The sequence below is a fragment of the Gopherus flavomarginatus genome, chromosome 1, assembly GCF_025201925.1.
Source record: "Gopherus flavomarginatus isolate rGopFla2 chromosome 1, rGopFla2.mat.asm, whole genome shotgun sequence".
Taxonomy (NCBI): Eukaryota; Metazoa; Chordata; order Testudines; family Testudinidae; genus Gopherus; species Gopherus flavomarginatus.
In genome coordinates this window covers 337,547,171-337,572,144 of record NC_066617.1, presented here as the reverse complement: position 1 = coordinate 337,572,144, position 24,974 = coordinate 337,547,171, and the positions used below count along the sequence as shown (strand labels likewise).

General features: G+C 41.9%; 1 protein-coding gene across 5 annotated transcripts in view; it reads left to right on the top strand.

Annotated features, from left to right (window-relative positions):
• Positions 1 to 24,974, top strand: part of GRIA4 (glutamate ionotropic receptor AMPA type subunit 4) — a 310,980-nt gene that overhangs the window by 188,722 nt on the left and 97,284 nt on the right. For all 5 annotated transcript variants that reach the window (XM_050927824.1, XM_050927831.1, XM_050927838.1 and 2 more), the window contains exon 4: positions 3,724 to 3,908. In XM_050927824.1, the coding sequence (XP_050783781.1) occupies positions 3,724 to 3,908 (185 nt within the window). The remainder of the gene's footprint in view (positions 1 to 3,723; positions 3,909 to 24,974) is intronic.

The window sequence follows — 24,974 nt, the reverse complement described above, 5'->3', positions numbered from 1 at the left end:
GAAGCAGAAAAGAGATGCCTTTTAGCATAGAGCTATAAGATCCAACCCAGCTGTCCTTACTCAGGCAAAACATCCACTGAAGTTTGTGATTTTTGCCTGAATAGAGATGCCAGGTTCAAGTCCTAAATTTGTAGAGTTTGCCCTATGGTGATTTTAATCATTTGAAATTTATGCAGCTCTGGATAGAGTTCATTTTTTCTGAACAGTACATCCAATTATTTTTTGGACAAATAGGCATACTCTTCAGTATGTCCAAGTTTGATGCCAACCGAGGCTGCAAATACCTGCAGTTTGTCCCATTTAAACTCCAAACTTGTCAGCCTGCAAAATTAGATTATTTTCCCCTACACATAAAATACATAGATATGTCATGGATACCATGCAGAAGGATTTTGACCCGAATATATAATAGTAGCTTCTCTGAGATGGAGAACTTGTATTCCATCCAGCTGATAGCAGCTCAGCTTTGTTCTGTTATATGTGAAAGGCATATTGGCATGAAAATATAGCATGGTTGCCAACTAGTGACAAGAAACTATACAACTCTGAAATGCCTAAATGAAGGCAGTTGCTAATGAAACATGGCAAGCTAAACCTTGATCCACAGTAGAATTAAAACTTGAGAGTTTGGCCAGTAGTTGTCATTCGCTGTGCTGGGAGAATTTTCTGCCTTGATCAAAGCACGTCTTCATAAAGTTGTCCAAACTTAATAAGAAAAGAGTGAGAGGATATCAATTGCCATTTCAAACAGCATTCATTCGGAATCAAAGCAAATGTTAGTCTGTGTCGAGAAACTGAATGAAATAAATGTTGACTGTGTTGATATCAAAGGTAAAGTCAAAGTTACACCATAAATGAAGTAGGAACATCATGATGCAGCTCTAAATAAAAAGCTATATATGGAAATGTATAGAAAAAGAGGCAAAAAATACAATAGTTAGGAAAGAATCTAGGCATAATTTGAAAGGATAATTACAGGCAAAAAAAGCAAGAGTAAATGTAGCAACAGAAAGAGCAGAATAATTGTGAAGTAATTAACAAGAATTCTTCATTCTTCTTTGGTGGAAAAATAACTGATTTCAGGTTAAAAATGAACCCTGGGCTGCAGAAATGTTTCACTAGTGATCTATCAAATAATTTACTTTAGCAAATTATCTCAAATACAGACACATAGTCTAATTCATACATATTTCTTAGTGTACCTATTTCTTTAGAAATGGTCCTGTGGAATGAAAATTATTCTTTAATCCTTTGTGCAGAATGCAAATATATTTTACTTGTATTTTTATCAACCCAGACTTCACTTATCTTTTGGAAAAATGTTTTGTTCTCAGTGATAAAGTGTGCTAAGGTAATCTCCATCATCATAAAGCTATGCTTTAATCTCAATTATGTCATCTGTATTTTAGGGGGAAATACCTAATAATTATAAATGATACTATATAATCCGTGTATCTTTGAGTATGAGTGCTTGATTTCATTGGAATAGGAACAATCTGATATGAATTCACCTAGACAGTTAGGAGTTGAGTGCAAGAGGTAATAGTGCGTGTCATGGCAAAGACAATTTTCTCCTAGATTTACAGTAGCTCTCTAATTTGACCTGTGACATCCACATCATGAGGAATTAATGATGTTCTTATAGGTAATGTAGAGGCAAACAAGTGTATAGTATATTTGTGGGTCTGCTAATATTTCATAGATTTATAATGATAGACAATTCATAAACTCATTCATTTCTAAAATTTAATTTTTGAACATTCCTGTTCTTCGGATGGGTAGAATATCAGTGCCTTTATATAGTATCTTTCCTGTAAAAGGATCCCAAAACATATTGTAAAGTACAGTATTTATAATCATCAGTTGCATACCAATGAAATGCAGCCATCTCTTCATAGAACAGGGATCCATTCTGCATCGGTAGCATTACATACTAGCTTTCAGGATGTGAAATGAATCCTTTTTCCAACTGAAACTAGAGTGCAGATTTCAGGTAGGTAACATACAGCCACCCAAGTCAGAACATAGCCATGGTTCTGGGCAGGATATCTGGTCTGAATGATGGCATCTCCAGCAGCACAATGTCAACTAGCAGTCCCATATGCATTTAATACTCACTCTGGATTAGAGTTGTTGGATCTCTGCTCTTTTAGATGGAATCTCTCAGTGTTTCAAGAATCTTCAGTTGCCCTGGGTGAATGAAGGGAAAGCAAATGGTTCTAAAAAAAGATACTGGCTTTCTCCATCTGCTAATGGGCTTTGCAGATGAGATATTATAATTATAATACCTCTATACTGCCAGGGCCGCCCAGAGGTGGGGGGCAAGTGGGTCAATTTGCCCCAGGCCCCAGGCCCTGCAGGGGCTCCCGTGAGAGTTTTTTGGGGCCCCTGGAGCAGGATCCTTCACTCACTCCGGGGTCCCAGGAAAACTCTCGTGGGGCCCAAACCCCTGGAGCTTCTTCTGCTCCGAGTCATCATCGGCAATTCGGTGGCTGGGGGTCCTTCCGCTCCGTCACGGAAGGACCCCCTGCCGTCAAATTACCGCCGAAGACCCAGCTCTTTGGCAGCGGGTCCCGCTTCGGTGGTAATTCAGTGGCTGGGGTCCCCGCCATGGGTCTTTGGGGCACTTCGGCGGTGGGTCCCAGAGTGGAAAGACCCCCTGCCGCTGAATTACTGCCGAAGGGGGGGGGGGCACCCGCCGCCGAAGACCCCAGCCCCCTGAATCCTCTGGGCTGCCCTGTATACTGCTGTACAAGGTACATGACCAACAGTGCTGCCTAGGGATCAGGTCGGGGTTGGCAGGCTGTCTGCTGTTGATGCACAGTCCTCTCCTCCAGTGCCCCCACCCCCAGGGTTTCTATTCCTCCCCTTTAGCAGAAGGGTTTTGGGGCAGGGCCCTTGAACAGTTAGTCTTTTCCAGCTGGCCCTTCACACTAGGGAAAGGCTCTTGCTCTAGTATTGACTTTTTGGAGTGGATAAGAGAACCACTGGTGCCGGTCTAGGGCCCAAGGGTGGGCAGCTACACCCAACACCTTGGGGTCCTAAGCCACTGCCTCTCCCAGACCACATCCTACCCCACTTTCCTTCGGCTTCCCAGAGTAGATTACTTCAATCAGTTCTCTGACCTGCACACTCTGTCACCTGCCTCTCCTTTGTGGGTTTTCACAAGTCTTGTGTTCTCAGGTCCTGGGCAATGAATCCTGGGCAGTACTTCCCCCTCAGAGAAGCCATCTGCTCCCTTTCACTGCCTGCGTCTGAACTGCTCTGCTCCCCTTTTCAAAGCTCTGCCTCCAGCCTGTGCAGGCTTTGCAGGTGTGTCTGTGTGCAGCTGCCTGAGCCCTGTGCTCGTCTTTACCCCTTGCACTTCCATGTGGGGTTTGTGCTTTTCATTCAATGGCCTCAGAGCGCTTCACAAACATTCACTGGTTAAGCTTTACAATCTCCCTGTGAGCTAGATCAGTGTCATCTCCATTTATCAATTTATTGCTCATTGTGATGGCCATATAAATGCTTGTAATAATAATTATTAAGCTTATAGGTAGTTTAAGTGCTGTGCCCAAAGTCATAAGTAGCCAGTAGCAGAGTTGGACCTAGGAGCTATGACTCCTCCCAATCCCCTCTCTATTAGACCGTACATTAAGGGATTTGATATTGATTAATATCAGTTATGATTCATAAAATGCAAAGATTGTGTTGTTAGTGTATTGTATCCTTTTCTTTTAGGTTACTCAATACTTCAAGCTATTATGGAAAAAGCGGGACAAAATAGCTGGCAAGTCAGTGCCATATGTGTGGAGAATTTTAATGATGCCAGCTACAGGAGGCTTTTAGAAGACCTGGATCGAAGACAAGAAAAGAAATTTGTAATAGACTGTGAAATAGAGAGGCTTCAGAATCTTTTAGAACAGGTAATACAACTTTTAATGTCACTGTAAACCCATTACTATAGTTCCATAAAGGTAGCCTCTAAGCTTTACCCTTCATTTATTTTTGCCAGTCAAGACAAGGTTTCCCCAATGTTTACTCAAGGGCCAATATTTTATCTCCACTTTCTCCCCATCTTCATTTTGATATTAAGCTTCCATCACAGCAGCTCTCAGGTCAGAGTGGATAGCCACTTCTGAGACAGCAGGCAATGCTCGTACTGCTCAAACATCAGCCCAGAGCTTTAACATATCAGTGCTTGGGGAGTCTTGAACCAAAGTCTCTTGGCTGGCAGAACAACACCCAGCTCCCAAGTTGATTAAGAAGAGTCCCCCAAGTTTTAGACTGGATTTTTTAAAATCTAGATTGAATGTTTTTCTAAAAGCTCTGCTCAGGGAATTATTTTGGGGAAGTTCTATGGCCAGTGCGACACAGGAGGGCAGGCTAGATGATCACAATGGTCCCTTCGGGCATTATAATCTATGCATCTATTTTCAAAAATATACATTTTAAATGCCAATTTTATTTGATGAAATTGTTTATGTTTATCCAGGGTTATTTACTGTTCTCCAAACATCATAGACAACATATTTCCAGCTGTACAAGGTCTTGAAATCATTATTACACACATTTAAAAGGGGAGTGTTATTATCCATAGCAAAGTATTTATGAAAATGGAAAAGAGTGAAATAAGTGATCTTTTGGAGAAGGGATAGAGGGCATGTTCTTCCTTAGTTAACGAAGGCAGCAGTTATGTAAAGGAAAGACTATGGGCTTGATTATCCACTGCCTTGTACTTTGTATAGCCATTTATACCTGTGCCAAGTGGGCTTAAAATGTTGCCATTCTCATCTGGAGAATCTGGCCGTATAACTTTCTCTCTCTGAGCTATTTCTTAAATGACAGAAAAAAATAATAGTTAGGAAAGAGCATTTTGCTAAGTGATAGGAAAATAACTTGAGGAAGTATATTCTTTTTGTGTCTCACGTAATCCCACATATTATGCTGATGCTCTGAACATTCACTTTTCAGTATCTAGTGCCACTGTGTGAATACTACAGTGAATGAATGCCATCTAGTGGTGCTAGATTCTGTTTTATTGTGCTACTTGCTTTATTTTATTTCCTTATTTATTTATTTTTTTATTTTGCAAAAGATATATTAGAGGTTTATAAAGTTTTTATTGTATAAAACTTTAGTGATGCTGATGCTGATATGGGCAGCAAAACATAAAATGCCATTTGTGATTCAGAAATGTGCAAAGTAGTTTTTTTTTTCTGAAAACCATTACAGATTAATTATTTTAACGGCAGAAACATGAGAGAAAGAAACTAAGAATTAATGATATTGCACTTTTAAATTTAACAAGGATTATTTCAAAGAGGTGATGCCATACATATTAATTTGGCCAAATCTTTTGCCACTGTGTCGTAGTGTTTTAATGCACACTTATCGTAGCTTATAATAGAATCCTTCTCCTATCCAATCTCTTTTGTAATAAAACAAAAGAGCATTGGTTTTTAGGACTGATCTTAAAGTGTGTAGGGAAGCAATTTTTTCCCCCTGAGTATTTGTGAGGGGGAGGGCTTATGTAGAGAGTGGTATATGTCCATATATATTTGAATGCATATTTCTGCATAAACTCATGGACCTATTTATCATCTATTGCTTTTATGGCAAAGAAATACATATTTTAGAGCATGCTATCATTTTGATTCTGATCTGACTGATACTGGTTTTACACTAGTGTGACGCCATTACTTCTAGGAGCCACTCCTGATTCTCATGTCAGCAACCGAGATTGGAATCAGCCCTACATTCTGCATGGACAATTCCTTTGTAGAATAGTTTGCGCTCTTTGTTTGGATAGGCTTAGGCCTGATTCTGCACTACCAAAATCAGTGGAAGTTTTGCCATTTACTTTAATAGGACTAGGATCAGCCCTTTGCTTATGTTGTATTGTAGCTAACACAAAGTGGTGGCAATTTAAAATATCAGGCCCTGACTTCTTTCATTTTGCATGAGGATTCCGATAGCCTGTAGATAATAGATATGGTGACTTCACAGAAGAGGAATTGACTGAATCTCAAGTTGCCTAATTGATTCAATAGGCCTTTTTCCCCCAGACTTTTTGAGAAATGAAGTTTAGTTGTGTGAAGTACAAGTCAATGTTCTGTAGTATATATTAGCAGAAGAAAGTCTTAGTAAAATGAGACCTCAGTGCAAAGTGCTCCGCTCTTCAATTTTTGCTGACTAAGGGTGAGAAACTAACTTATTTGTGTGAGTGTAAATTAATGTGTATTAAAGAAGTGTAGGCTAGGTTCTGAACACTTCTTCTTAGAAGGGGATGTATAATATATTGTATGTCCTACCATGAGATAGCTGAAATTCTGGTTTATGATGAATTCATTATCTATGTGAAGACAAAAGTAAATGTAAAGAGAAGTTAATTGGATAGATAGAAAGAAAGAACGAACCTGTTCCTTGGGAAGACAGTTCTGAAAACCCGTACAATGATTAGAGGGGTAGCCATGTTAGTCTGGATCTGTAAAAAGCAACAAAGAGTCCTGTGGCACCTTATAGACTAACAGAAGTATTGGAGCATAAGCTTTCATGAGTGAATACCCACTTCATCAGATGCTTGTGTCCGATGAAGTGGGTATTCACCCACAAAAGCTTATGCTCGAATACTTCTGTTAGTCTATAAGGTGCCACAGGACTCTCTGTCGCTTCGTACAATGATTGCTAAGGTTGAAAAGGACAAGCATGAGGATTCTGCTACTGCATTTGGAGGATAGGGAACATAAAAATTCCCACTCTTTTATGGATGTATAATGTGTTAGTTAAGTTTTGAGGGTATCCCCAAAGAATCATCTTCCTCAAAATCCTTATGCTGATGGCATGGTATAAAAACCAAGTAATGCCCGCTCTTTATGATCTTGGTGGACAGGTATAGGATACAAATGGCCATGGAGGAAGTTGCTTCATACTTACACTCCAAAATGCTAAGTCCAGCTCCAGTTTAAAATAAGCATCTATGCTGTTGTTGAAATAAAGAGAGGGATAGCTTAATGGTTTGAGCATTGGCCTGCTAAACCCAGGATTGTGAGTTCAATTCTTGAGGAGGCCACTTAGGGATCTGGGGCAAAAATTGGTTCTGCTAGTGAAGGCCGCGGGCTGGACTCAATGACCTTTCAAGGTCCCTTCCATTTCTAGGAGATTGATATATCTCCAATTATTATGTATTACCTTTATTACTTCAGTGTTTTTTAATTTCCCAATTCCCAGAGATCTACTTTATCCAAATCTATTTCACAAGCTTGCTCTTTGTAAGATCTAAATTAGACTTAATTGTCCTATAATGTATCCTCATAGGAGATGACCATCTGATCCTTGATAGGGTCTTCCTGCTTCTAATCCAAATCCACAGACAGATGTTAGCAGGTATAAAATAATTAACTTTCACTCTGCTGCCTCAATTTATATGCACGTATATTACTAATAAGTAGTTACCTTACCTTTTTGTTTCATATACATTTACACAGGCATAATGAAAATAACCAACGTTTTCACTAAAAATTGTAAATGGAGAAGTGTACTGAGAGATTAATACACTCTTTGTTCACATTGCCTAAAAAAAACACATTTGACAGGCACATTTATTCCATAGTTTTTAGATATGTATCTGATGCACAAAATCAGGAATGGTGTCCCTAGCCTCTTTTTGCCAGAAGCTGGGAATGGGTAACAAGGGGTGGATCTCTTGATGATTACCTGCTCTGTTCATTCCCTCTGGGGCACCTGGCATTGGCCACTCTTGGAAGACAGGATACTGGGCTAGATGGACCTTTGGTCTGATCCAGGATGGCTGTTCTTGTGTTCTTATGTTCTTATCTCAAATACTTATCACTTAGGGCTACATTTCAAAAATGTTATTATTGTTCCTACTGTGTATTACAATAATGTCTAGAATCCCCCTCTGAGGTCAGGACTTCTGTTGGAGGAAAAGGTATTTGTAGCTATTTGTATTTGTAGTTGTATTTGTGGAGGCTGGTAAGGGCAGTGTGCTGGGAGAGAAGCTGAGCCCTGATTAGGGGGCGGGGCTTCTCTGATTAGGGGTCCTATAAAGATAGCCAGCTAGTCAAGCAGCAGCATAGACAGCTGCAGCAGCACAGGAGCCAGCAAACAGAGCTGTAAACAGGGGAGTTTGAATGGGAGTTTAGGAGAAGACTAAGAGAGGCAGGCATAGGAACACACAGACAACTGAAGGTAGTGTGCAGTGTTCTAGCAGTGTCTTGGTGCTTGTTGGGGGTTTGTTTTGCTATGGGTGGTGGTGGTGTTTTGGTTTGGTTTGTGTTTCCCAGATTTACAGGATTTAGGTGGGAAGCCTATGACAGGTACAGAGGCAGCAGTTGTAGTGACTCATGCAGTGGAAGACACAATGAAGATGACTGGATGTGGAAGCTGTGGCATGTACATGATCCTGAGGGGGGTATCTGAAAAGAGTTTTGTCTTCATGAAGTGCCGCTTGATAGAGGTGATGGAAGAAAAGATCCGAGGATTGGAGATGCAGGTGGAAACTCTGGTCAAGTTTAGAAGAGGGTTCGAGCAGATGATGGAGCAAAAACATGAGGAAGGTGAAGGGAAAAATTCAGACTTGCAGTTGGAAGCAGGACCAAAGAACTCTGAGAGGAGACTGCTGGGTGAGGAAAGTGGACGGTGGAAGCATGTGACCTAAGTGAACCAGGCAGAGAAAAAGACGGACTAGTGAAGGAGCAATAGAGCTCAGGAACAGGTTTGTGGGGTTGGAAAATGAAGAAAGGGCACAGCAGGCGATCGCTTAAGGTGAAAGGGCAAGGAAGAAGAGAAAAGCAGCTAGCCCTATAAGGAGAGGGGACGAGTCAATGGAGATGACACCAAACATGAGACCCAGGAGGATACGGGATGGGTTGCAGAGGATTGCAAGAGTGAATACGAATCAAGAGGACTTGCAGCCAGAGGGAACAGGGGATAAACCAGAGAATTGCACTGTTACCAGGAAAAGGCAGGTCTACGTGATTAGGGATTCCTTACTGAGAAGAATAGACAGGCCTGTAACTAGAGTTGATCCAGAGAACAGAAGGGTGTGCTGTCTGCCCGGTGCTAAGATATAGGATGTGGACCTGAAGCTGAAGAGGATCCTAACGGGAGTGGGAAAGAATCTGCTGATTGTCCTTCATGTGGGAATGAATGATACAGCTAGATTCTTGCAGGAACGTATCAAGGGAGACTATGCCAGGCTGAGGAAGACACTTACAGAAATCAAGGCTCATGTAATCTTCAGTGGGATTCTGCCTGTCCCTAGAGAAGGGCAACAAAGGTGTGACAAGATTTGGCGATCAACAGATGGCTCTGGCAGTGGTGCTATAAGGAGGGCTTTGGGATGTGTGGCCACTGGGAGCATTCATGGACAGAGGACTGTTCTCTTGGAATGGACTTCATCTGAGTAGGGAGGGAAATAGACTTCTAGGATGGAGGCTGTCAAATCTGATTAAGAGAGCTTTAAACTAGAAATTGGAGGGAGATGGTTGGGAGATGTCCAGGTAATCTCCACACCGGAATTTAACATTGAGAGGGAAGAAAATGACTCAAGAAAGGATACTGTCGTGGGTACGATAATAGACATATTGAAGAAGGGTACTGTAGATACAATTCTAATAGGTGATACTGGCGGTAGAACGTCTGGACCTAATCAGGTAAAGAATGTGAGTGAAGCCAAACAGCAAGAATTAAGGTGTTTGTACACCAATGCAAGGAGCCTCCATAACAAAATGGAGAAACTAGAGTTACTAGTGCAGGAAATGAAACCGAATATTATAGGGATACCAGAAACATGGTGGAATAGTAGTCATGACTGGAGTACAGGTATTGAAGGGTATGTGCTGTTTAGGAAAGACCGAAATAAAGGCAAAGGTGGTGGAGTAGCATTTTATATCAATGATGAGGTAGACTGTAAAGAAATAAGAAGGGGTGGTATGGATAAGATAGAGTCTGTCTGGGCAAAAATCACATTGGGGAAGAAAGCTACTAGAGTCATCCCTGAGATAGTGCTTGGGGTGTGCTATAGACCACCAGGATCTGATTTGGATATGGATAGAGACCTTTTTAATGTTTTTAATGAACTAAATACTAATCGGAAGTGTGATCATGAGAGACTTTAACTTCCCAGATATAGACTGGAGGAAAGTGCTAGTAATAATAATAGGGCTCAGATTTTCCTAGATGCGATAGCTGATGGATTCCTTCACCAAATAGTTGCTGAACGAACAAGAGGGGTTGCCATTTTAGATTTGGTTTTGGTGAATAGTGAGGACCTCATAGAAGAAATGATTGAAGGGGACAATCTTGGTTTGAGCGATCATGAGCTAATTCAGTTTAAACTAAATGGAAGGATAAATAAAAATAGATCCGGGACTAGGGCTTTTGATTTCAAAAGGGCTAACTTTAAAGAATTAAGGAAATTAGTTAGGGAAGTGGATTGGACTGAAGAACTTGTGGATCTAAAGGTGGAGAAGGCCTGGAATTACATCAAGTCAAAGTTATAGAAACTATCAGAAGCCTGCATCCCAAGAAACGGGAAAAAATTCATTGGCAGGAATTGTGGCCCAAGCTGGATGAGCAAGCATCTCAGAGAGGTGATTAAGAAAAAGCAGAAAGCCTATAGGGAATGGAAGATGGGAATGATCAGCAAGGAAAGCTACCTTATTGAGGTCAGAACATGTAGGGATAAAGTGAGAAAGGCCAGAAGCCAAGTAGAGTTTTCCCTTGCAAAGGGAAATAGTAAAAGGTTCTATAGCCATATAAATAAGAAGAAAACAAAGAAAGAAGAAGTGAGACCGCTAAACACTGAGGATGGAGTGGAGATTAAGGATAATCTAGGCATGACCCAATATCTAAACAAATACTTTGCCTTAGTCTTTAATGAGGAGCTTAGGGATAATGGTAGGATGACAAATGGGAATGAGGATATGGAGGTAGATATTACCACATCCGAGGTAGAAACCAAACTCGAACAGTTTAATGGGATGAAATCAGGGGGCCTAGATAATCTTCATCCAAGAATATTAAAGGAACTGGCACATGAAATTGCAAACCCATTAGCAAGAATTTTTAATGAATCTGTAAACTCAGGGGTTGTACCATATGACTGGAGAATTGCTAATATAGTTCCTATCTTTAAGAAAGGGGAAAAAAGTGATCCAGGCAACTACAGAACTGTCAGTTTGGCATCTGTAGTATGCAAGGTCTTGGAAAAAAATTTGAAGGAAAAAGTAGTCAAGGACATTGTCAATGGTAATTGGGACAAAATACAACATGATTTTACTAAAGGTAGATTGTGCCAAACCAACCTAATCTCCTTCTTTGAGAAGGTAACAGATTTTTTAGACAAAGGAAGTGCAGTGGATCTAATTTACCTCAATTTCAGTAAGGCATTTGATACGGTTCCACATGGGGAATTATTAGCTAAATTGGAAAAGATAGGGATCAATATGAAAATCGAAAGGTGGATAAGGAACTGGCTGGGTCGTACAGAAAGGTAAATTGTCAAGGCTGGAGGGAGGTTATTAGTGGAATTCTTCAGGGATTGGTTTTGGGACCAATCTTATTTAATCTTTTTATTACTGACCTTGGCACAAAAAGTGGGAATGTGCTAATAAAGTTTGTGGATGACACAAAGCTGGCAGGTATTGCCAATACAGAGAAGAATCGGGATATCATACAGAAAGATCTGGATGACCTTGTAAACTGGAGTAATAGTAATAGGATGAAATTTAATAGTGAAAAGTGCAAGGTCATGCATTTAGGGATTAATAACAAGAACTATTGTTATAAACTGGGGAGGCATCAGTTGGAAGTAACAGAGGAGGAGAAGGACCTTGGAGTATTGGTTGATCACAGGATGACTATGAGCTGCCAATGTGATAAGGCTGTGAAAAAAAGCTAATGCGGTCTTGGCATGCATCAGGCGTGGTATTTCCAGCAAAGATAAGGAGGTGTTAGTACCATTATACAAGGCACTGAGGAAACCTCATCTGGAATACTTTGTGCAGTTCTGGTCTCCCATGTTTAAGAACGATGAATTCAAACTGGAACAGGTTCAGAGAAGGGCTACTAGAATGATCCAGGGATGGAAAACCTGTCATATGAAAGGAGACTCAAAGAGCTTGCTTTGTTTAGCCTAACCAAAAGAAGGCTGAGGAGAGATACGATTGCTCTCTCTAAATATATCAGAGGAATAAATACTAGGGAAGGAGAGGAATTATTTAAGCTCAGTACCAATGTGGACACAAGAACAAATGAATATAAACCGGCTATCAAGAAGTTTAGACTTGAAATTAGATGAAGGTTTCTAACCATTAGAGGAGAGAAGTTCTGGAACAACCTTCCAAGGGGAGTAGTGGGGGCAAAAGACATATCTGGCTTCAAGACTAAGCTTGATAAGTTTCTAGAGGGGATGATATAATGGGATAGCCTAATTTTGGCAATTAATTCGTCTTTGACTGCTAGCGGTAAATATGCCCAATGGCTTGTGATGGGACGTTAGATGGGGTGGGATCTGAGTTACTACAGAGAATTCTTTCCTGGGTGTCTGGCTGGTGAGTCTTGCGCACATGCTCAGGGTTTAGCTGATCACCCTTGTCAAGGTTTTTTCCCTAGTTTGAACTTTAGCGTCCAAAAAGTGGGGACCTGCATGATCACTTCTAAGCTTAATTCCTAGCTTAGATCTGGTACGCTGTCACCAGCCAAAAATATAGTGTTTGGCACACTTCCTGTTCCCCCAAAACCTTCCCTGGGGAACGCAAGACCCAAACCCCTTGAGTCTTAAAACAAGGAGAAATAAACCATCCCCCCTCCTTTCCCCTCCCAGACTTTCCCCTCCCTGGGTTGCCTTGGGAAGCTATACAGATCCAAACTCCTTGGATCTTAAAACAAAGAGGAATTAACCATTCCCTTCCTTCCCGCCCCCCACCCCCAATCCATGGTGAGTTTAGACTCAATCCCTTGGATTCCAAAACAAGGAAAAATCAATCAGGTTCTTAAAAGGAAAACTTTTAATTAAAGAAAGAAAATGTAAAAATTATCTCTGTAAAATCAGGATGGAAAAATGCTTACAGGGTATTCAGATTCATATAGACTAGAGGGACTTCCCCCCGCAGCCTGAGATTCAAAGTTACAGCAAACAGAGGTAAAAATCCTTCTAGCAAAAGAAAAAGCATTCACAAGTTGAAAGAAAACAAACATAAGACTAATCCGCCTTGCCTGGCTACTTACAAGTTTGAAACATGAAAGACTGATTCAGAGAGATTTGGAGAATCTGGTTGTACGTCTGGTCCCTCTTTTTCCCAAGAGCAAACAACGAACAAAACAAACAGCACAAACAAAGACTTCCCTCCACCAAGATTTGAAAGTATCTTGTCCCCCCATTGGTCCTCTGGTCAGGTGTCAGCCAGGTTCACTGAGCTTCTTAACCCTTTACAGGTAAAACAGACATTAACCCTTAACCATCTGTTTATGACAGCCATATTTGGGGTCGGGAAGGAATTTTCCTCCAGGGCAGATTGGCAGAAACCCTGGGGGGTTTTCACCTCCTCTGCAGCGTGGGACATGGGTCACTTGCTGGAAGGTTCTCTGCACCTTGAAGTCTTTAAACCATGATTTGAGGACTTCAGTAGCTCAGACATAGGATAAGAGTTTGATACAGGAGTGGGTGGGTGAGATTCTGTGGCCTGCACTGCGCAGGAGGTCAGACTAGATTATCATAATGGTCCCTTCTGACCTTAAAGTCTATGATTCTAGGACCCCAGGATGCTGATCTAGGCGCTGTACAGACACGTAGTTATACATTGTCCTGACCTCAATGAGCTTGCAGTTTAGAGAGACAAGATAGAAGAAGGGAAATGGAGGGACAGAGATGGGAAGTGACGTGTCCAAGTTCACAAACAAGTTGGTGGCAGTACCAAGGGTTATTGACTCACAGTCCATTGCCACACGATTATGCTACCTCATGATTTACCTGTGCCCATTCTGTGAACAATTGTGCTTTCAATCACAGGTGTTTAAGAGCACAAACATTTTTATGAATTAGAAGACAAAAGTAACTGAATGAGACTGAGGATTCTATCTACTTAAACATGTTGTGCTTCTAAACTGTGCTTCCAAATTGCCCTCCTAAACTAATTTGCTTACCTACATTATTGGTAAGTGCTGTGCAGCTTAGCTTTCCATTTCCTAACAATCAAACTGCTAACACGTGCAGTGATGACTAGTGATTTATAAACGGAACTGTCCATGGCAACAATAGTCATATGCACTACATAACAAGAATCCACATCAGTATGTTTTTCCCATGTTTCACTAAGAGTGCTCATTTCTTCTTCTTGGGCATTGTAAAACAGTGTCTCCGCTTCTATTTTCAGCTTGTTCAGTAAAGCTCAGCGGCCAAGTGGAGGTAAAATCAGACTGGAAGTATGGACATCTATCTTTTAAATGAGTGGCAGCTCATTATTTTAATCCTATTATAGGTGTGCTGGATTTGGATGCTGAACTCCTATTTCACCACAAATGTACCCATGGAACAAAAAGCATTATCACAGAGACCCAAGCAAAGCAAATCAGGTTACTCCCAAGTAACAGCAACTGCAAAATTGTAACTAAAATTCCTATCTGCTTTTTTGTGAAGTAGCACAATCCAAACTGTATATGTTGCAAAATCAAGGATACTACTCAGTTTACTAGAGCAGGAAGAAAATAGATGTGTAGCAAAATGCGCACACTGTTTAGGGAAATGTCAGATCACCTTGTCCTAAGACAGAGGTTCTCAAACTGGGTGTCGGGACCCCTCAGGGGGTCTTGAGGTTTTACATGGGGGGTCCAAGCTGTCAGCCTCCACCCTAAACCCCGCTTTGCCTCCAGCATTTATAATGGTGTTAAATATATAAACAAGTATGTTTAATTTATAAGGAGGGTCACACTTAAAGGCTTGCTATGTGAAAGGGGTCACCCGTACAATAGTTTGAGAATCACTCTTCTAAGACTTACTTGGATTTAATCAGTTGGATTAGTTTGCTTTCCACGTTCTAGTGAATACTTCTTTTATTTATATATTTCTATTTATTTATATATAATATATTTCTTTTTTATTTCTTCATTTGCCCACTTTCAAATGGAACTGAAGGAGGATGCCATTAAAGCTCAGATGAAAATGTAGAAATGGTTGGAGAATAACATAGGCAATAAATTGTAGAGTCATTCTCAATTATTTTAACTTAAATATATCCTATTTGTTCAAATATATTTGCTTTAATTGCTGTTGCTTCAGATTTATGCCGCATTCAAAAAGTGTATTAAGACATGTGAGTCCAAAGCACCAAAGAGATTTTACACTCTAAACAGACAAAATACAATGCATGCAGAAAAAGATGATGATGGATATTCACTATTGTTAGTTCCACAGATTTTGTAACATAATTTTGTGGTTTGAGGGTTTGTCTTTTTTTTACTCTGTACTAAAGGAAAATGTTAATGTAATTTCTAAAAAAAAATGGAAATGCCAAAGTTGATGGTGCCTGTTCAATCTTTACTCTGTCTGCTTGTGCACATGCATACCATCTTTGAATGCATGCAGTCTTTAAACACATTGTCTTGCACTATTTTTCCACAGGAGTGCTCATTCATTGCTCATATATGAACAATGCATAGTTAATATGGTAGGGATATAGCATGACTGAGACAGTGTTACAGATCTGACCCTTATTTCTGGCCAGATTTAGGGTCCAACTGTCCAACACTAATCACATTGAGTAGTACTTATATGAGCAGTCCCATTAAACTCAATGTAAACAAAAATGTCAGAATCAGGCCTAGAATTTGTCTGAAATAACGCACAGATCCACATAGACCTACCTCATTCTATGCGTACTGTTCACTTGCACATGCATAGATGGGTCTTGTGGGAAATAGTATGTGATCAGGTAAATACTCTTTCATAACTGAATTTTGCAAATGTAAGGCCAGATTGTGGTTCAGCTAATGAGCCTGCACTGGGCAGCAAGGTAGCTGTTACTCTCCTGTTCTGGCTACCTGCATCATAGGCAACAGCATGAGATCATCCTTTGGTGGGGGTTGCTACTCACCTTCCCCTGGGGATGAAAAGTTGATAGGGTCAGAGAGTGAGTGGAGCCTTTATTCTGCTCTCCAGTGCACTGGTCAGTGGAGCTCAACTGGGATTAATTTGCCCCAGGTATAGTGTGGGTCCACATTACTTCCCTCTGGAGCAAGGAGTGAAAGGGAACCAGATTGTGACTCAGAGTCACAATGTGGTTCTGATGGTCTGCTCGTGGGGCAGCACAACTGCACACTATCCCGATACAGGCCTTATGCCGCAGACACAATTTAGCCCCTAGAGACTATCTCCATCCCAAATTTCAAGCTTATACCCCCAAGCTCTATTGCACTGAAGCTGTCAAAAGATAAGTGCTGAGGTCTCCCTCTTGATCCATGTGTGCGCACATTTTTGGAAATATATATGGCGGGGCTGTATTTTTTTTGTTTACCTTTCTTTGTATTTGAAAATAGTTGAACAGTGTTTTGTCAACTTACCTTTACCTGCTGTTCAGCATTGACTGTGAACTACTGGAGTTTGTGAAAAATCCTGCACATGAAGTGCAGCTAGTCCTTTTTGGTGTGAACACTTAGGGGGTGGAGGAACCATTTTTTATCATTTTATGAGCTTTTTACTTAAATGAAAATGTTCACAATGAATTCTGCTATCTCCTGTCCCACTCCCTTAGAAATCTCTGGGGCAGATTATAAAAGGCCATAGTTTGTGAATCTTTGAATAACTCCCACTCACTGCAGTGATAGTTGAATAGGACTCTTATTGCAGCGGTTACTTCTTTCCTTAGAAATTTATATCTACTTCTGGTGTCTTTTTTCTCAAGCTTTTTTATCTGTCTTTTCTCTTCTGTCTGTAGTAATCCAGGTTGCATTGGCTTTCCCATCTTCTACCTTGCACAGTCCAAAACTCTTACATCTGCTGTATGAGAATCTTTAAATATATCTCATCTATAAACACTGATCTCTCTTTTCTTGAACGTTGCATAATATAACAGTTTAATTGTCCAGAGCAGCAATCTGGCTCCTTAGCTGTACAGCAGGTTGTTTTCAATCTTTTTTTTCCAATACAAGTGCCCAGTGCAATCTTTTCCAAGAGACCAGCACTTCTTCACTCAGCTCCACAAGTGTTCTGCATCAGCCAGCCCTAACATCACCACTCATACAGAATTGCCTTCACCTTTAAAGACAGAGGTGAAAATTGTTATTCAGAGTCTGACGTACATTCAGTTGTTCAATGGAATTATACACATTAGTAAAGAGAACATTCACAGCATCTTGTACCATTAACAATGAAATGTAGGAAGTAAACCACTATTAACATTGTAACGCTTATATTTTAAAAATCAGAAAACAAGTTATAACTAATTAATATGGTTAAGCAATATTGTCATGTGGTTACAGCAAGCTGCTGAGAATCAGGAATCATGGAATCTGTGCCCAGATCTGTGACCAACTCAATCTATGTCTTTGAGCAAGTACTTTAGCATTGCTAATCTTCAATTTCCACATTGGTAAAGTGCTTTGTGATGAAAAGTGGGGTTCGGATCCAACTGCCACTGCAGTGAGAGATGAATCAGGCCCTAAGAGTAGAGTTTAATTATTATTTCTACCACCAAACTAAAACTGAATTGATTTAATACAATTTGTGACTGGGGAAAAATATGGAAACCAGCATATACTGTTTGCTCTATTTGCTGCACTCTGCCAATGATAGCTAATCCTGATGAAGTAGGTTACACTGCTAACATGATAAAGTTGTAAATTTAACTATTCATTAATTAAAATATAGATCTATTTGGCTTATTGGTTTTGTTTATTTTGGATGTTCTGCTCACTTTAACAGAGTACTTGGTGTTTGGCCAAATTACCCTTAACTCATTCTCATGATTTACTGAGGCTATGTCTACGCTACACAGTTTTTAGCGACATGGCTGTGTTGTTACAACTGTGCTGCTAAAAGTCATGCGGTGTAGCTGCAGTTTGCTGGCTCACTGTTATAAACAGATAGCTAAGGGTTAATGTCTCTTTCACCTGAAGCACCTGACCAGAGGACCAATCAGGAAACCGGATTTTTTCAACTTTGGGTGGAGGGATTTGAGTATCTGAGTCTTTGTTTTCTGGCTGCCTGCTTTCTCTGAGCTTTGGAGAAGTAGTTCTACTTTCTAGTCTTCTGTTTCTAAGTGTAAGGACAAAGAGATTAGATAGTAAGTTATATGGTTTCTTTTCTTTGGTATTTGCATGAATATAAGTGCTGGAGTGCTTTGATTTATATTCTTTTGGAATAAGGCTGTTTATTCAATATTCTTTTAAGCAATTGACCCTGTGTTGTATCATCTTAATACAGAAAAAACATTTGTACTTATTTTTTTTTCTTTTTATATAAAGCTTTCTTTTAAGACCTGTGGGAGTTTTTCTTTACTTCAGGGAAATTGAGTCTGTACTCACCAGGGAATTGGTGGGAGGAAGAAATCAAGGGGAAATTTGTGTGTTGGATCGCTAGCCTGATTTTGCATTCCCTCTGGGGGAATAGGAAAGTACTTTTTGTTTCCAGGATTGGGAACAGAGAGGGAGATTCACTCTGTTTGGGTTCACAAAGCTTGTGTCTGTGTATCTCTCCAGGAGCACCTGGAGGGGGGAAGGGAAAAAGGATTATTTCCCTTTGTTGTGAGACTCAAGGGATTTGGGTCTTGGGGTCCCCAGGGAAGGTTTTTCAGGGGGACCAGAGTGCCCCAAAACACTCTAATTTTTTGGGTGGTGGCAGCAAGTACCAGGTCCAAGCTGGTAACTAAGCTTGGAGGTTTTCATGCTAACCCCCATATCTTGGACGCTAAGGTCCAAATCTGGGACTAAGGTTATTACATGGGTGGCAGCTGGTGGGATGATATAGACAGAATCCAGAAGCCAGTGGAAATATTTTATTTTTCTCTTCTCTGCTAAGGGCTTTTTAGCAGAGAGAAACAGTTGGTTTTAAAAGGGAACCAGAGAGAATTTTTTTTTTCTGCTCTCTCTGGCAGTTTGTGGCTTGCATGTTAAGGGTCTTTTGTCATGCAATAGCCCTCCCATTAGGAGGCAAGTACCAGCACTTATAGGCATGCAAATAAAGTGGTTTTTCTGGTTTCCCTTCATTGAACATTAGCTAGAGAGAGAAAAGGAAAAAAGCACTGTTGCTAGGCAGACTCCAGGAGGGAACAGAGCCTGCAGTTCAGAAGATAAACACCGGAGGGCACCCCAACACAAGAAAACAGGAACCATGACTTCTAAGGCAAAAATTGACGCCGAAGAACAAATCAAAGAAGCTGAACACAGGCGACAACTGGAAATAAAACAAAAAGAGATGGAGATGAAAGAAAGAGAAGAACAGATCAAAGAGGCAGCCTACCAAAGAGAACAGGCAGCCAAAGAGGCAGCCAAGGAGGCAGCACACAAAAGAAAACTAGAAGAAGAAGAGGTGGCCTACCGAAGGAAACAAGCAGAAGAAGAGTTGGCCCACCGCCGAGAAATGGAAAAGCACCAAAAAGAAATGGAAAAACAACAAAAAGAAAATGAAGAGAAGGAAAAACAGAGAAAACATGAACTGGAGTTGGCAAAAGCTGGGCTGCATGTGCCAGCCAACCCTAACAACCCGGCGCCAATTATTGCTCCACAGCACAGGAAATTTCCCACCTACAAGGCAGGTGATGACACCGAGGCCTTCTTGGAAAATTTTGAAAGAGCCTGTCTTGGGTACAGCATTCCCGAAGACCAGTACATGGTAGAATTGAGGTCACAGCTCAGTGGACCTTTAGCAGAGGTGGCAGCTGAAATGCCTAAGCACCAAATAAATGACTATAAACTTTTTCTAACCAAGGCCAGATACAGGATGGGGATAACCCCAGATCATGCCCGTCGGCGCTTCAGAACCCAAAAGTGGAAACCAGAGGTGTCATTTCCCAAACACGCCTACTACATTGCAAAAAACTATGAGGCCTGGCTAACAGGAAACAACATTCAAACCTTGGAAGAACTGAACCTCCTCATACAAATGGAGCAGTTCTTGGATGGTGTTCCTGAAGACATCACGCGGTACATACAAGATGAAAACCTCCAAGCTTAGTTACCAGCTTGGACCTGGTACTTGCTGCCACCACCCAAAAAATTAGAGTGTTTTGGGGCACTCTGGTCCCCCTGAAAAACCTTCCCTGGGGACCCCAAGACCCAAATCCCTTGAGTCTCACAACAAAGGGAAATAATCCTTTTTCCCTTCCCCCCTCCAGGTGCTCCTGGAGAGATACACAGACACAAGCTTTGTGAACCCAAACAGAGTGAATCTCCCTCTCTGTTCCCAATCCTGGAAACAAAAAGTACTTTCCTATTCCCCCAGAGGGAATGCAAAATCAGGCTAGCGATCCAACACACAAATTTCCCCTTGATTTCTTCCTCCCACCAATTCCCTGGTGAGTACAGACTCAATTTCCCTGAAGTAAAAAAAAACTCCCACAGGTCTTAAAAGAAAGCTTTATATAAAAAGAAAGAAAAATAAGTACAAATGTTTCTTCTGTATTAAGATGATACAACACAGGGTCAATTGCTTAAAAGAATATTGAATAAACAGCCTTATTCCAAAAGAATATAAATCAAAGCACTCCAGCACTTATATTCATGCAAATACCAAAGAAAAGAAACCATATAACTTACTATCTGATCTCTTTGTCCTTACACTTAGAAACAGAAAACTAGAAAGTAGAACTACTTCTCCAAAGCTCAGAGAAAGCAGGCAGCCAGAAACAAAGACTCAGACACTCAAATCCCTCCACCCAAAGTTGAAAAAATCCGGTTTCCTGATTGGTCCTCTGGTCAGGTGCTTCAGGTGAAAGAGACATTAACCCTTAGCTATCTGTTTATGACACTCACCTGCAGACAAAAAACTTCCATCCCCAATGAGCAGTGTTTGCGTTGTCAGCAGGAGTGCGCTCCTGCCAACAATGCACTGTTCACACTGGCAGTTGTCATGGCAAAACTTTTGTCTTTCGGGGCGGGGGAGGTTGACACCTCTGAAAGACAAAAGTTTTGTCATTCAATTGCCAGTGTAGACATAGCCTCATGCCTTTACATTCAAGTCAGTTGCATAAAGAGGATCTCTGTACCCCCTGGCACAGGCTAATCTAGTGTCTCCCCTTCTCATATTTTCATGCACAGCCTACCCACAAGCCTGGAAAATGGGCTCTCAGATTGACTCTGCCCAGATAGGACTGCAAAGCAGCTCACTGGTCAAAGTTCTTGGCACCTGAATAGTTCTCCCTGCATTGTTGTGGTAACTGCACCTCTCCTGTCCGCTGCCTCTGTGCTACAATAGCAGCTGACTGTGCTTAGTTCCCAAGGAAGGCTGTGGATTTGGGGGATTCTTCAACAGGTCTTTCCTTTTCTTCTTTCCTCTCTCTCTCCTTCTTCTTCTTCCTTCTTCCCCAGCAATGTAGACACGTGGATTGTAGCAGGGTGAAACTGAGAACAGCCAGTGCAGCAACCCCTTTGGAAACCCATCACTATGCCCTCTGGGAAAGGGACCTTCCTCCCTCTCCCACCACTGCCTGTGGTCAGCAATGAATTGGGAAAGGCCCCTCTGTTTGAAATTTTTCATTAGGTTTTTTCACATTGGATATTTCATCCATGTCTAGATGTGAATAACGGTGCAGCAACATGGACGAGCTTAAACTACACCAGCAATATAAAAGCACATTGTCACAGCACTGCATAGCTAACGAGTTTTGGACCCTAACAGAGGGTTGTTTCTTGAAGGAATGAGAATGAGTGGGCAGCGCAGCAGACAGACAAAGGATTAATAAATTAACCTAATCTATCTTTATTTACAAATACACATTTCCCAGGGATGGGCTTGGAACAGAAATGAATTAGAGTAGCAAAAGCAGCAGAAAGTGGCTATCTGCCAGGGTGTTTCTTACTCATGCCTTCTGAGACAATTCTGAGGGGGTTTTATTCCAGCACAGCCAGGTGTTTTCTCTGCACAACTCTGTGTACTCTGTTTATAGCAGTGGTGGGCTCTGTATTTGAAGTTCCTTTCTTCTGTGCTTAGTCTGGTGCTTTCAGTTACCACATACTATGGGTGTGTGGTGCCACCCATGCTTAGGCTCTGCCACTGCTTTGCAATAGAGAAGGAAACCCATTTACTAACAGCACATTGCTTATCTGTCTGTTGCTTCCATTAACTTCCTCTTTAATTACGTTAGGGCAGGAGTGGGCAAACTACGGCCCAGGGGCCGCAGCCAGCCCTCCAGACATTTTCATCCGGCCCTTAAGCTCCCACCAGAAAGCGGGATCTGGGACTTGCCCCTCTCTGTGTGGCTCCTGGAAGCAGCGGTACGTCCCATTGGCCAGGAACCACGGCCAATGGGAGCTGCAGGGGTGGCAGGTGTGGATGGGGCAGCGCGCAGAGCTTCCTGGCCGCACCTCCGTGTAGGAGCTGGATGGGGGACATGCTGCTACTTCTGGGAGCTGTTTGAGATAAGTGCTGCCTGGAGCCTGCACCCCTGGCCCCCTCTCACGCCCCAACCCCCTGCCCCAGCCATGATCCCCCTCCTGCCCCCAAACCCCTAGCTCCTAGCCAAGAGCACCCTCCTGTCATAAACAGATAGCTAAGGGTTAATGTCTCTTCCACCTGAAGCACCTGACCAGAGGACCAATCAGGAAACCGGATTTTTTCAACTCTGGGTGGAGGGAAGTTTGTGTCTGAGTCTTTTGTCTGTCTGCCTGCTTTCTCTGAGCTTTGGAGAAGTAGTTTCTACTTTCTAGTCTTCTGTTTCTAAGTGTAAGGACAAAGAGATCAGATAGTAAGTTATATGGTTTCTTTTCTTTGGTATTTGCATGAATATAAGTGCTGGAGCGCTTTGATTTGTATTCTTTTTAAATAAGGCTGTTTATTCAATATTCTTTTAAGCAATTGACCCTGTGTTGTATCATCTTAATACAGACAGACCATTTGTATGTATTTTTCTTTCTTTTTTATATAAAGCTTTCTTTTAAGACCTGTTGGAGTTTTTCTTTACTTCAGGGAAATTGAGTCTGTACTCACCAGGGAATTGGTGGGAGGAAGAAATCGGGGAGATCTGTGTGTTGGATTTGCTAGCCTGATTTTGCATTCCCTCTGGGGGAATAGGAAAGTACTTTTGTTTCCAGGACTGGGAACAGAGAGGGGGGAAGGGAAAAAGGATTATTTCCCTTTGTTGTGAGACTCAAGGGATTTGGGTCTTGGGGTCCCCAGGGAAGGTTTTTCAGGGGGACCAGAGTGCCCCAAAACACTCTAATTTTTTGGGTGGTGGCAGCAGGTACCAGGTCCAAGCTGGTAACTAAGCTTGGAGGTTTTCATGCTAACCCCCATATTTTGGACGCTAAGGTCCAAATCTGGGACTAAGGTTATGACACCTCCTGTACCCCCGCCCCTCATCTTCAGTCCCACTCCAGAGCCCACACCACCAGCTGGAGCCCTTACCCCGTCCTGCACCCCAACCCCCAATTTTGTGAGCATGCATAGCCTGCCATACAATTTCCATACCCAGATATGGCCCTCAGGCCAAAAAGTTTGCCCATCCCTGTGTTAGGGCATCTGCACTATATATCTCTAGCTACTCCCCCAAACAAGAGCATCCCTATCAACTTTCTTAAGGACTTGCTGTGGAAGTTAAGCTAGTTTCTCAGTGGCTTTTTTATGGTTTCTGAGTGGCTTTGTAAAAGATTTATCCCAGCTTCAGACACTGTATAAATTCTCATCTCTTATACGGTTTATGTCGTTACCCCTTCTGCCACAATATTTCTGTTCAAGTCTCAATCTTTTATCTCTTACAAGCCTCCACACTTTTTACAGTGTATTACACAGGCCTCGCTTTATTGTGTGGCTTCTTTTTCTTAGGCCAGCGGATTGTCACACTATCCTGAAGGGAAAAGCAGCTGTAAAATTTCCATTTGTTATGCTTTTAGCAGGTGTTTAACTTAAAATAAGGCCTTTTCATTCCAGCGGCACTGACTCCCAACCTTCTGGAAACCACAATGAGCAGGACGTTTCAAGCTGTAATAGTGAGGCATTATTTTTAAATGAGATGTGTTATATTCATTCATTCTGTGCTGTTAAAGAGGGAAGGCTGACTCAGAAGGCCTGATTGCTTATGGAAATCAGAACTGGCTGAACTGAAGTCAGTGGAATTTCCACTAGTGCAAGTGAGAGGAGAATCAGAGGCCAAAGCTGTTAACACTGACATGGCTCTATCTTCTTTTGATTAAATCAGTTTCTGAATTTCCAGATAATGTTGCCAATAGTCCTGTATTACAAAGGATGTCCCTTATTTATATAGAAAATTGCCCATCCCATACAAAATCGCTATGGGATGCCTTTTATCCCATATTTCAACAGCAGGGGGTAGTAGTCACAGGTGCACAGGGAAAGCAGATGGGGTCACGCTCAAGTGTCAGGGTCAGCAGGGGAGTGGAAAGATGCAGCTCTGTGAGTACTAGCTCCCTACCAGACAGGCCCCCCTGCTGAGTCCAGCCCTTGAGCGCAGACCAGTCTGCTTTCCCAGCACAGGCTCTGTCTGGCAGGGTAAGTGGATGGGGCTGTGTGCCCTGGAGCTGTACTGAAGTGCCAAGGTCAGGAAGGGGCACTGTGTGGCAGGGGCGTAGCCTCCCTGCTCGCAGAGACTCTGCCAATGTCCCCAGCAGGGGGCGCAGCATCGCAGCAGGTAAAGACCAGCAACTGCAGCCTCCAACTCAGCTCCTGGTGCCCATGCAGAGCCTGAACAAGAGTCGCAGAGGCTGCTGGCCTAGCACCTGGGGCCCTGGATTCTCTGCAGCATCCAGAGCTGGAAACAGAGAAACCATAAGAAGCCGGGGGTTGAGGGGGAGAAGGGACTTAC